Source organism: Panthera leo, chromosome B3 (assembly GCF_018350215.1).
Source record: "Panthera leo isolate Ple1 chromosome B3, P.leo_Ple1_pat1.1, whole genome shotgun sequence".
In the NCBI taxonomy this organism is placed as follows: domain Eukaryota; kingdom Metazoa; phylum Chordata; class Mammalia; order Carnivora; family Felidae; genus Panthera; species Panthera leo.
In genome coordinates, this window is record NC_056684.1 from 85,585,695 (window position 1) to 85,600,358 (window position 14,664).

The 14,664-nt window shown below is 38.6% G+C and overlaps 1 protein-coding gene across 1 annotated transcript in view; it reads right to left on the reverse strand.

Moving 5' to 3' along the window:
* Positions 1-14,664, reverse strand: part of SLC25A21 (solute carrier family 25 member 21) — a 485,962-nt gene that overhangs the window by 25,592 nt on the left and 445,706 nt on the right. Inside the window, exon 7 of the mRNA XM_042943202.1 lies at positions 8,387-8,551. Within this exon, the coding sequence (XP_042799136.1) occupies positions 8,387-8,551 (165 nt within the window). The remainder of the gene's footprint in view (positions 1-8,386; positions 8,552-14,664) is intronic.

Below are 14,664 nucleotides of genomic sequence, written 5' to 3' on the forward strand. Positions count from 1 at the left end.
GTTTTGACACTGACATTGATAAACCTGATGCATCTATAGTGGGGGACACAGACCATAGAGAGGACCAAAACTCATGTCACTTGACGAGGAGCTGAGGAAATGTGGACATCCTCCAAAGAAGAAAAAACTCAAAGGCTCACCTATCCATACCTTTGAAGAAGTTGGATACAACAATTACAAGTATGGACTCTCGTGTCAGATGGCCTGGGTTCAATCTTTGGCGGATTTAGCAGAGATGGGCACCAAACTCTGACGTTCTCTGGGAAGAGTCCTGCAAAGCCTCTCAAATGAAAGGACTGTGCTATGTCATATTCATTTTGTACGTACACCAGGCCTGCCACATCTTTGGTGTTTAATAAATGTTTTCTTTCTCCTCCCTACAGACGTCATACGCAAAGAACTAAGGTCTCAGAAGCAAATTACAAAGGCGGTACAGAGGCACACTGGTTAAGCACCTGGTAGCAACTGCAAGGCAAATAACAGTGGCTCAGCGCTGCCTGCCCCGCAGCTGGCAATGGTCATCATGAAAATAATGTGGGGAGCTGAAATCGGTAGTTGCCTCCTAGTAACTGAACAAGGAGGCAGCCTGAGTGAGAACAAATTGCCTTTTATCTTTTTTTTTATGAAGAAATTTGCATTTTAGTTATTGTTAGTTTCAGTGGGACCACGTCAACTCAGAGTCAAGTCGGCTTGCAGTCTATCTTTTATCTTCTCTAACGTTGGCTCTCTTCTGTTGTTTTGTTTATAAACTTTGACAAAAGCATTGTTTGCCTGATGTCATGTATCATGCTGTTTTGCCCTGAAATGAAAATACCTGCTATTAAAGCTTAATTAAAAAATACAGTTGTTTCCACTTCACAGCTATCAGAAGAATCTATTACAGTGTTTGTTTTCTCTTTATGTGAGATAATTTGGGGGAAATGCTAGCTCCTCACTCCACAGAAGGTCACTAACTAAAAAGAGATGGTTTAATTGATAAGCATTCTTTAAGGAATGTAGAGTATTCCCAAGATCCTATCCTTGCAGGGCTCTGGGCTTTGGAATGAAATCAAAGTCTTGTTAAAAGCTCAGCATCTAAATGTAGCCATTCAGAAAATAGCCATGAAAATTCCTTTTTTCCCCGAGCTAGCTCTTCCTTAAAGTGTTGTGAAATGTAAAATAATTTTAAATGTCTTACCCACTTAGTTCAAATTATAAAACACATACAATGTCAAAATGGGTTAGGGTTTAAGCATAACAGTTATCACTTGATTATTTCATACACATGTATATATATACCTACACACACACACACACACATCCTCTCCTTAAATACCTCTCTTTAAATATTGACATGGGTGGGTAATACAGTCTAAGAGTCAATTGTATCGCTGAGTATTATCGTATGAAATGCAGGAAAATATTAATATATTTCCTTGGGAACTCAGTAAGATTTTTCCATTTTGGTGTGCTCTGTTTATTCCTTACCTCAATAAAGGTGCTGACCCCCAAGGAAAACTAACAAACCAGGTTTCCAAAACAAAATTCTAAAAGGTTGAGAGGTCAGAGAAAGGACACACTGAGATGCTTTGATATGGAGGTAGGCATATGATCAAGAAAAAGGCTTGGAACCAACTTTATTTCATGAGACTCTACTTATGGACTGCTTCTATAAATGACGCTTTCCCACGCCCATTTAGTACTACTTATGTAATATGTTTGTTCGACATATACCCTGAGTTAAATCATGTAAGAGGAGTCAAGTGATTTCTACATACCTAAAACATTGTGGGCCAGATGCCCTCTGCAGCCTGCATGGCCTCCATTCCCCTCGGGTTCACCATATACCAGCTTATCCTCATTCTTCGTCTTATCCCTGGTTCCCCAAGCCTCTTTTTGCTTCAGGGCAGTCACATATCCTCTTCTCTCTGACTAAATATCTGGTCTCTGCTCATCCTCTTCATCTTGGCCAATCCTCACCCTTGAGCCTCAGCCTAAACATCGTTTTTGAAGGAAGGCCTTTCCTATCTCCTTGCCCTGCCCTGCCATTGGTCTAGATTGGGATCCTGGTTTCTAAATTCCCACAGCTTGATAGTTGCCTTCCATGGCACTCATCATGACTATCACTATCCAGTTCCATGTGCCATGACGTCTTTATTATCGGTCTCCTCTCATAGAATGCGAAGCCTACTAAGGCAGGGTCAGCGCTGACACTTAGCAAGATGGCGCCCGGGACATCACATGTGTGCCATGAACGTTCTTGGAATGAATGAACAGAAGGAACCCACTGAGAACCTAAAGCTACTTGTACCACATTTCCATCCACTTGGGTGGTGCCTGCCTGGAAATTTTTGACTTAAAGTTTATTTAAGAAAGTGTCTGAATCCTTGCCCCCTTCTCTCTGCCCTCCCCCATGTCTTCCTTCTCCCCAGCACACATACCCCAGGGAGTCTGTGAAAACTGCCAATGAAAGATACTGCTTTTTACCACAGAATCTTGTCACATATCCTGGAATTTTATAGATAACATATACTTGTAGTTTTACCCCAGTGGTTACCAGAAAGGAGAGTTGTTCTTAATGAAACTTTAATGCTCTTGCCCTTCCCATTACCGGATGATTGGTAAGACTAATGATGGAGTAAGAGAGAATCAGAAAAATAAATGGCCATAAATTAAATCCTACCATGATCTAATTCTACTGAGATTCTTCTTTCCAAAATACAAACAGCTCTGTCTAAGCTCTCCACTTGAACCCAAAGGTGCATTTTTCATTTAGCTTAGCGCACACCTTAGGGAAGGATATAGCTTTAAATCACGAAACTAACACATTTCCACATTTCTTCTGATAAACTGAGGTGCGTCTGGCACCACCCTCAGACTTTCTACAGAATTTACAAAACAAAGAAAACATTAAAAAATCAAAAGAAAAAGAAAAACATTTGCATTTCCAAAAGGCAATCTTTTATAAATATTACTTTAAGAGAAAATAAAATATGTTTGACTTAATGCTGTCTGTAGTAAAATGACCATAGGGACAGGTCTAAATGGTTTATTAAGTAAGAAAAATTGAACATATGAAAAATTGTTCTCTCCCAGAATATTTCTAACCCACACATGTAATTTATATCATGGCAAAATTCAACACAAAAGGTCTATTGTTTTTGGCAAAATAACTTGCAAACATGCTTAATTAGGATGCAAACTGAAAGCACATTTTAATACTGTTGACAGCCACGAGCTTTCGACAGTGATTTCCACTATTATTATTATTATTTTACTTATGGAAACATTCGAAAAGCAGTAAATATGAAACTAGAGGACAGTTATTAAAGAGATATAATATTTTAATCTTAGGATTCTCATTTCTGTGTCAACATCACAAATAATATGCTTGAACATCCCCACCTTGCAGTAGGGATGAAAGAAATTATTTTTGCAATGAAAGCTTACTCCCATGGATATTTGAAAAAGATGTCAGCATTTAAGTTAATCAATACCTGCTTCCAGTGGGCTTTACTTTGAGAAGTGATGCCTCTTTCTGGAGAGAAGGGATAATTCTTTATACTGACATTCCATTCCATTTACTGCAAGATGTAAATGAATGCCTCCATTAAATGAATTCCATGGTCAGTTAATATCCAAAGAAGTCTTTTCTCTATTGTATATTCTTACCCACCACAGGAACAGTTAGATCCTAAAAATAAATCTAAAATATTATAACCCAGGGCACCATTTTCAAACTGCGAATGCCCAGTTGTTCCAAGGCTGTGACTTATATAATTCTTTGTTTCTATAGATTACAGACTAAGGATATAAAAAGGGAGGACCAGGTTACAGGACTGAATGTGACAGAAGAGGAATTTGGTTATATTATCTGGATATTCTAGCTCTTTCACATATTTAAATCTCAGTGATCATTTGTTACTTGTAATTTATGTATGACAAAATACAAGGTAAAAGGTAGAGATGGGGCACCTGAGTGGCTCAGTCAGTTGAGCGTCTGACTTCGGCTCAGGTCATGATCTTGTGGTTCGTGAGTTCCAGCCCCACATCGGGCTCACTTCTATTAGGCAGTCACCGTTGAGCCCGCTTTGGGTCCTCTGTCCCCCTCTCTCTGCCCCTCCCCTGGTTGTGCTCTCCCCAAAATAAATAAGTGTTTTTTTTTAAAAAAAAAAAGTAGACTTAAAGCATTGCATGGTATAGTGGAAAGAGTTCCGGTCTCTGGTTCTCTCCCTCCCCCTTGCTGTATAACCTCAGATAAATTACTTCAGTAACTTTCTGCCCTGGGCCATAACTTCTCATTTGGTTTTCTTATCTCAAAATGACAGTTACTTATCTGAAAATGACAGTTATCTGTGATAACTTGAAAAATAAATCTAATAGAGGTCACCAGTCTGAAGGGTTAAACACTTCAGGGGTGGATATGTGACCTGAGTTCTCTAGGCTCGCTGTTTAAAGATCTTATTTTACCTCTATACACAGCCTTAGAGTTGAATAAAATGTGAAGAAGCTAACTAGCTATTCTATTTTATGAGACTCTATTGAACTTTTCACTGATTTGTTTCTTATTATAAAATTAATACATGCTTATTGCAGAGGCTTTCAACAGCTCAGAATGGTATACAGAAAAAAGTACTTCCCTTCACTGCTGCTTTCTCTCTATCACACACACACACACACCACTTCTCGTTTCCACTCCCCAGAGATCATTATAAACAGTTTCTTTTAAAATAAAATACTTTGAAAATGGAAAACGCTGTAAGACAATTTATGGATTTAAAAAAATACATTAAAGAAAAATCTCAAATTATTTCATGCCAGTCAGGATTGGTGAAATCTCAAATTCCCTCGGAACAACAGAATGACCAATTGCTGGGTAAGGCAACTGAAATAATAATCCTGTAAACAAATCATCCAAAGTGTATGGCTAGAGACAGCCCACAGCAAAGATGGAATAAAGCCTTCAAGGAACACCACCTCCTCCTCATGGTTAACAACTTGATGACGTTCTTCAACATGTTTTAATGATTATCATACCTTCCCCTTCACAAAGGATTGATTTATTATGGTTTAAATTTAAAGAATACTGGTTTTCCAGTTTTGAATCAGGCTTAGATTACAGAACACATAAAATCAATGACTTTGTTCTAGACAAGAAAAGACCGCAGTGTTCATTTAAGTGCAAAAGGAACAGTCCTGGGGAAACATTCTTCATGGGGTTCTACGTGCTGTTTCCACCACCCGCTTCACCACCTCTCTCCTTCCCTGATTGCTGTCATCAGCACCACCACACCTAACTTTTCCAATGCTCCTTAAAATTCACAAACAATTTCACATACCACTTATCTTAATCTTCCAAATAATGTCGGGTAGAAAGAACCATCTTAGCTTTTCAATACACAATAAAATACACACACACACACACACACACACACACACACACCCACCCACACACACAATATAAAAAACCTGAAGCTCAGAGCAGCAAGGTGATTGGCTCAAGATCTTTCACCCAGTAAAGGGACACTTGCCCAGGTTTATGACGACTTCGAAGTGTGTATCTCCAACTCAGATCTCTCCTCTGCAGCTCCAGGACCCACATCCAATCTCCGACTCAACATCTGCACTTTCGTTCTGGGGGTAGTTAAATTCAGTTTCCAGGCTGAGCCCATGATATTCTCCCATTAACTTGCTTCTCTTTCAGTGGTTTTCTTTCTCAGTAAATGGCACCATCATCCTTTCAGTTGCTTAAGCCAAAAACTTAGGCATCATCTCTCTCCACCACCCCTTTTCTCAACATGCATACATGGACTCCATTAGATTTTGCCTTCTGAAGATTTCTCAAAAATGTCCATTTCTCCTTGTCTCCACCATGAACAACACAGTCCAAGGCCCCAGCATCTCACTTTGAAATCATTTTCATGTTATACCCTGCATTTCCCTCACCACCTCCATTCCATGCATTCTCCACTTGATAGCCACCGTGATTCGGTAATTCCTCGACTTAAAATCTTTGGTTTGCTTCCTAATGCTCTTCAGATAACGGGAAGAATCCCTAGTGTGGCCTATAAGAGCCGGTATGATCTGACCGCTGCAAACTGGCAAGATAAATGAGTGCTTTCCATAGTTTCAAGATATCATGCTGTATTTTTAAATAATGAGTATTTAAGTTCTGTGTTTATATAATGCATAATATTTAATAACATAAGTGCATTGATTAATTTTAGAGTGACATTCACACTTGTGGATTTTAAGCACTAAGATATGACCACATATAAATCTTCGTGAATTCTTTCTTAAATATAACCAAATTCATTTTATAATACTATATTAATTAAAATACATGCCCAAATATGTGTAATAAAATATATAATAATCATATAATTTATTTCATTGTGTGTGATTTCTATCTGTTTCAAGCCTTTGGATAGCTGAAGAGATGGACATGTCTCCCATGTTGTATGGATTACTCATCTCAGAGTCTAAAAAACAGAGTCAACTTCATGTGATTGTGTCTTGTGCAGTTACCCAGGGCCTACACATAGAAGAGCCTGGTTTCACTGCCTTACTATTTGGTCTGGAAATTCTTAATAATTTTTGAACAAGGGTCCTATATTTTCATTTTGTCCAAGGAACCACAAGTTGTTTAGTCCATTCCTGCTAAAAAGAACCTCAATGTATTAAGAGTTGAACTCTCTTGTATCATTCAAGACCAAAGTATTTATTGCATTCTATTTCTGGATTTCTTCACAGAAGGAGGACTCTGAGGACCACTGGAGTCAGAATTGTCAATCAATGGGGGAAGGGTGTTTATATACTGTGGTCAATCACAGACTTCAGGCCAACAAAACATAAGCTTCTACTCAACAAATGAGGTTTCCAGGGGTGCCTGGGTGGCTCAGTTGGTTAAGCGTCTGACTTTGGAACTCAGGTCATGATCTCGTGGTGCATGGGTTCAAGCCCTGTGTCAGGCTCTGTGCTGATAGCTCAGAGCCTGGATTCTGTCTCCCTCTCTCTCTGCTCCTCCTCTGCTCATGCTCTGTGTTTCTCTCTCAAAAATAAATAAACACTGAAAAATTTCTAAATAAATAAATAAATAAATAAATAAATAAATAAGATTTCCAAATACAATAAAATGTGGTGAACAACTTTGGCTAGTGAAAGAGGTAATACCAACGGATGGCTAATGTGGAACATCCCCTGGATTCAGCTGCTACTTAAGTCTTGTCCTAGAATATGGGCAATAGCTGGGCAAAGGTAGGTATAATCAACTTTACTAAAGAGTCTAGTGGTAGCAACATTAGAAATATTTTTATGATTTATAAAAGTCCATCTGTACTTTGTACTAAGCAAAATAAAAAAGTGAACCCCTGTGGGAAATTTTCTGCATGTGGAAAATGTGTCCCCAGCGGGTGCTTCCAGGATTGCAATCTTTGATGCAAGCAAGCAAGCAATATAATGGTGGGGGAAAATTGTGCTGTAATGGCTGAAAAGATGCTAGGTTTAAAGCACATCATGTGCTACTTTCATCTTGTAGAAGTTAAAAGGCTGCTAGCATCTGTAAATTATCATTAAATATATATATATTAAATATATATATTACATATATATTTATTAAATATATATATCATTAAATATATATATATACATATATAATTATTATTATTTTGCATGAAAGTGAATGATCCTTAAAGAGTTGGTTTACTGCTTACCCTAATTAACGTAGGTGAATTTAAAAATGAGTATCTATGTAAAATTTAAATTTTAGGCTGATAATTTTTCCCCAGAGCTCAAAATTTATGTAGAATATGAAAATTTCAACTTTCTTGAGAAGGTTACGCTTCTGAGATAAAAATTACATGATAACACAGTTTCTAGAAGTTCCCATTTGTGATAAATGGGAAGCATTCAGATGTAATGGTGCATACTTCAAGAAGAATTGTGGTGTCAGAATTGGTTTCAAGTCTCTACTTGGCTATTAACTACTTAACAATTTACTTGATTTTTCTTTTTCTTTTTTAAAAATTTTTTGAATGTTTATTTTTGAGAGAGAGAGACAGAATGTGAGTGGGGGAGGGGCAGAGAGCGAGGAAGACACAGAATGTGAAGCAGGCTCCAGGCTCTGAGCTGTCAGCACAGAGCCTGATGAGGGGCTTGAACTCACAAACCGTGAGATCATGACCTGAGCCGTGGTTGCCCAACCAACTGAGCCACCCAGGCGCCCTGAGTTTTCTAAGCCTCAGTTTCCTAAATAAGAATAACAACAGCCCAGGAATAAGGCTACTGCGAGGATCAAATTAGATATAAGTGTTTAGCACAGTGACTAGGACATGACGAACACTCTCCAAATGTAGCTGTCATCACTGATGACATTTTTCTCCAGGATTTTAATCTATTAAATAGTTACCTTATTGACAGGAACAATGTTTTTGACGTTGTAGTAGAAGCCAAAATAAACCATGTTGAAAACCCCATGACGTCCCAAAGTTGCTGTAAATCCTTTGTTGAGGCCCTGGAGTCCCAAGCCTTCCTTCTTAATGATGTGTCTTGCATAACTCATAGTGGATGGTTGCTGTAGGAGAGAGGAGGAAAGCCAGAAAGATCATCTTTGAGACCGTGAAATAGAGTAAATTACCATTTTAGCTTCCCTTCAAGCCAAAACTATTAGGGACGATTTTTGTCTCCAACATGCATAATCATGCCTAGATCCATGCTTTTAAAATTAGGAAGCCCAAAAAGTAAACAAAATTGCATGCATACAGGTCTGAAAGGGAAGATTTCTGGCAAAAACCAAAAAGCAAAAAACCCACATCTTTGTTGGAATTAGTGAAACTAAGGTCATGTAATACCTATCATCACTACCTACATGTAAATAGCTGTATCCAATTCTGGATTATCCAAAGTAATGGAGGGGATTAGCCATACAGATAAACTGGTAATCCGTAACTGTGCATAATCCAAAAGGAATTTATATTTGGTTCTTGAATCCAGCATATTTACTTTTCTAATTATGTTTTTCTAAAGTGAATGTTACAATTAATCTTGACTCCAGTGGCTCAATAGTTTAAAGTGGCACCAGGTTAGAAATCGGGCATGGATAAATTGCAGTTGTTTGTAGACTTCCTCAAGAGGATGCGCAATCAGTGTGTATCATTCACTGTGATAAATGATGAGTCAGTGGTGCTGGGAGTAGTGGGTTACCTTTAATTTACTTCCTTCCACTCTTCCGATAGATTACCCGACCCTAAAATACCCTGACTGCTGAATTCCAGTCTATTGCTACTTTTGGAACATGCTACAGAGCTCACTGTAGCTTGCCCTGAGGTTTATAATTCATTACAATACAATAACAGTTCATGTGGGTTTTTTTAAAAAAGTTGAATGATTGCTTCCTTTTGGAGGTACAGTACCAAGGGTATCTCTCCATATATATATATATATATATATATATATATATATATATATATATATATATATATATATGTTTATTTTTGAGAGAGAGAGAGAGAGAGAGAGAGAGAGCGCGCATGAGCAGGGGAGGGGCAGAGAGAGAGGGAGACACAGAATCTGAAGCAGGCTCCAGGCTCTGAGCTGTCAGCACAGAGCGCGACACAGGGCTCAAACTCACTAGCTGTGAGATCATGACCTGCGCTGAAGTTGGACGCTCAACTGACTGAGCCACCCAGGCGCCCCGCTCCTTGTTATATTTTGAATGAATAGTAAAGAGGGGGAAATGTTCAGTATTTAATTTTTTTTCCCCCATGAGGCAAGCACTGATGTGACATTTGTTTTTTTTTCTCCAACATGCATAACCTGGAGCAGGTCGCTGGAGTGTTCATGGCAGTCTGATGTGCTTTCTAAGTGTTTTCTTATCATGTGCAATTAAGGTTGTATCAGAACAGAGAAGAACAAACCCAATCAAGGTTTTTCATCCACCTTGTATTTATAGCTATGTAATTAGCATGAGATACTTAATTGAGCTTGTTTATATAGTAAATCCCGTAGGTTTTGCTGATGTTTTAAAAACTCCTAACTACAATACTACACTCGACTTCATCTTTTCATTTCGTACAATAAATTGTATTAAGCTTAAGGAAACCCTTTTTTGCAACATGAAAAAAAACACATGAGAATGCATCTTAAAAATAATAAGCAAACATTTCATATAGGAAAACCAAAAATTCTCAGACGGTTAAAGTTCACTCTCTGTCCTACAAAATGGGACTTTTTTAATTTGTGTTCTGGCACACTGTCTATCAACACAAATTATTTATTTTGGTTTTCAAAACAGACTTGAGGACAAGTTGAGCAGAAATTCATTTCTGTTGGAAAGACTCTGGAAATGCTGGGCAAACCACCTAAGCTCTGCTCTCCTGCTCTGAGGAAGGCAGCCAGGGGGCACATTTTGAACTTCAGTGCCTGGTTGCATCTGAACTCTAGTTGTGAATCATTAGGTAAATCAGGGAGTAGCACAGTAGATAGAAATAATGGGTTGGAGCTAGACAGCTCCAGGTTTGAGTCTCAGCAATTCCACTTGCTAGCTTGGGCAAGGATTTTATCTGCTCTTATTTATCCTCACTTTACTCATCTGTAAAATAAGAATAAAAATAGAATCATAGAAGAGCATCTTTCTCATCGCATTGCTGTGATGACAATAAATAAGTCAATGCATTTTTCCTATATAAGCATTCACTACATATTAGCTGTTAATAATGGTAATTATGCTGTCAATAAAAATAGTTGTAATAATGAAACAACAGGTAATTTCTTTGTTGGCTGGAGGCAATGATACTAAAAAAACAGAGGCTGATTTGAGAGAGAAGAAGGGCATGCATAACTAGCCTCGTCCTTTTCCTTCCTTCTGGCTGCCCTTTCCTTTTCCCAGAGCCCTGGACCCTTGTGATTTGTCACAGGAAATGCATCCAGAATGCAATAGGAAAAGGTCTACTTCCTCTGAGGCCTAACAAAATCTAGCCTTTGGGCTGGAGATCTTGTCCAGGGATCTTGCTCACCCCAGGGACTTTCCTCTCTAGAGCAGTGGATCCTATAAAATGGCCTCTTCCCTATCCTTCAAAGTTAACATCGTTGGTAAGAATTCTCCACTGGATAAGTCTGTGGGCTACAGAAGCAAGGTCACATGGGAGCAAAGGTTGGGAATGAAAAAGTCACCAGCTGTGCCTCCACCTGCCACAGCCTACAGCCTGGAGAGCATATTCATGTGTGTTACCACGTACCTGGAACAAGTAAGTGCTCATCGATGTTAACCACTAACATAGATATTTGGCAGTTTACATATATCACGTTATTTAATCCTCTCAACAAGTGCGTGAGATAGGTATTATCATTATTCCCATTTGACCGATGGGGAAACTAAGGTTGAGTTACTTGCTCAAGATCACAGACATAGTGCCAGTGCTCAACTAAAGCCTCTCAGACCCCAAGTCCGTACTTGGTTTTGCCATCCTAACATATCTGATTGCTTTTCTCAACCTTGTAATGTGAGGAGTGGGTAATATTTTCCTTATTTTGCAGGTGAGGAAACTAAGGATTGTTCCCATAAAAAGTAGGAGTGTGCTTTTTGCTTCATTCAGCAACATTGTATCACACACATGTAAGCAAATATTTAATTAGAAAGGCAAAACATGACTTCCACTGGGATGCTTAAATAGGAAAATACAGAATCATTTTGACTAGATCTCTGTAAACACAAGGAATTTTACTAAACGTATTTGATTACTGGGCTTCCATTTCAAAACAAAATGGTGACTGATTGGCATGATTCCAATACTATCCAACCCAGCAGGTCACCCACCAGCTCAGTTTCCTTCCAACATTTAGATTCACTGCAATTTTCGTATTTAGTTACCAGTTGTGGGCCAAATTGCATTATAACTTCCTAGAAGTACTTTTCACTGACTGCACCAGAACGCAAGCAGGGAAGAATAAGTGGATAGGAAGGTAGCTAATACTGTGATATCACACTGCTCTCCACACTGCTTTGTAGAAATCTTCAGGTCACTGATACCTGTCAGAATATTTCCCTCTGACGTAACTCAAAGTCTTTCAGTTTCACTTCAGCTATTGTCAACTGCTAATTCTGGGAACTCTGTTCTTTCATGCATTCATTTATTCAACAAATTCCTATTGTGTGCCTAGTGGGTGCCACGTGCTGTGCTAAATGTCTAGTGCAGTACTTTTTGTTCATATTCTAGAAACAAGTGATTTTTGCTTTGATTTTCTCTTACTTGGAGAGATACGCTGATAATTTTTTATATCTGCCCATGAGAATATTCCACAATGGTTATGAAATATGGAATCAAATTTCTGTTTCAAAAGTCCTTAAGAGGCTTAATTAAAGAGAAGTTTCTTCACCTACACAATACTCCCAGGCATCACTCCGGGACACATTCCTTACTCACTGAGAGTCCAGTATTACCAACAAATCACTGAGATGACTTATGGCAGCCTGAGCTATTTTTTCTGGAGTTCTTCCACCTAACTACTGCCCATAGCTGGCTCTGACTAGCTTGTGAGATCACAGACTGAAGCGAGGGCAGAAGGCATTGTTCTCTGGGTAAATAGCTCTCAGAGTACGGCCAATAGGTATAGACGTGGGGTGTGTGTCAATGAATTTCCTCCATCCCTAAAGCCAGAGAAGAGCTCTAGGCACATCATGTCAAAAGTTAGCACGCTCCACATGCGTTCCTTTACCTGCTTCCTAGGGCAAGGTGAATTTTGCTGTATTTTAGAGCCAATGGAATAGGGCGTTGCATTGAATTTCATCACATGGCTGGAAAGCAAACCGGATGAGACCTTTACACAATGGAGTGAGTGTCCATAACCGGCCCTTCAGAAAAATACTGCTTTGTTAAAAAAAGAAGAGACTCAGTTGCTGCTTTTAGGTAGGAGAATACCCTGGTTCTTCAGGAGATAGAAGATCACTTATGTTTTTCATTGGTCAAATACAGTCTCAAAGCATTTTGATACATTTGAAAAGAAAAAAGAAAAAAAAATCCCTCCCTGTTTTTTGAGGACAAAATATAAGTGAAAGAATATGAATTGGGCTAAAATTCCACATTTACACATTTCTTTAGCTGAGATACTTCACTAATTCATCATTATAGTTTATTTTAATAGAGCAAGATTATGGACAAAAAGACACTCAGAATATAATTACAGTTTATACCTAGAGTTTATGTTTGATGAATGGGTCTATTTTTTAAATAATCTGTGAGGGGATAACAATTTGCCATAAACAAACTTTCCCAGATGCTAAGCCACAAAGCTACATCAATACCAACATGCCACCCAATAACCACTCCTGGAGGAACACAGGGCTTTCCAGGTGATGAGATGCTAACACTGTGCCTTGACACTGCACTGTTGGCAGAGCAGGAAAGAAGGTGACTGTGCTGTGGCCACAATGGTGACCACTCAATGACTGGCAACACAGAAAGAGTCTTTGTTTTTTCATGGTTCCAGAAACACTTTAGACTTTCCCTTAAGTTTCATAATTACCCGCATTTCTTTATCCCAATAAAAGCAGTGTGGTTGACTAGAAAGAGAACTCTATGCTATTGTTCAGTTCCTTAGAGCTACTGATTTCGTTAGGGTTTATTTTCCCTATCTATACAATAGAGATAAAGCCACCGACCTTATAGAGGTAATGGGAGAATTTGAAATACCAAGAATGTGTATATGTGTGGGCATTAGAAAAAAGTGGCAGAATGAATAGCAGTTACCAAAGCACTGGGGTTGGAGGAGAGTGCTGGTGGAAATTACAAACTATTTTTTCTTTCTTAAATGTTTGTTTTTGAGAGGGAGAATGTATGCGTGTGTGTGGGTACGGTGGGGGTAGTGGCAGAGATAGAGAGGGAGACAGAATCCCAAGCATGCTCCATGCTGTCAGCACAGAGCCCGATGCAGGGCTCAAACCCACAAACTGTGAGATCATGACCTAAGCCAAAATCAAGAGTTGGACACTTAACCAACTGAGTCACCCAGATGCCCCTAATTTTTCTTTTTGTAGGTTTGTGTTACTTGATTTGTAGGAAAGAACCAATGTAATCCTTTTACCATTTACAAAATCATATAAGTTCAAAAAATCAAATAAAGGAAAAAACATGTAAGGCATCTTACACAGTATCTGGCATATAGTAGATGTTCTGTAAATGGTAGCTATTATCATTACTTCAAAGTCTCAATTCTGAAGGCAAAAATCTAGAGTTCCTGGCACGGCTGAATGGAAGACTGAAGTCTATTTTCTGTAAATGATAATAGAGAGACAACTTGGCTGCTGCCTTAGGTATTGTTGAAAGATAACTATAGGAATGGATTCATATACATAATTCACTTTTCTGCCCACAAGAATCACAGACTGGAAAGAAATAATTTATGTACTGAGCAGTTTCCAGGCAGCGTTTCACACAGTAATGCAGGAAAAATTTGAACTTAACTCAGTACATCATCATGAATGTTGACATGCCCTTGAAGCTGGCTTCTCACACTATCTGTAAACAGAGCCACACGCTCATTCTCTAACTCAACTTCCCTCTTTCTTGAAAGAGATAATCACAAAATACAGTCCTTCTATTTACTTTATATAGACTCTACATAATGCAACTAAGTTTAACCATCTGTTAAATGCCTATGGAGAAAATAATCACTAAGCTTTGTGATATCATA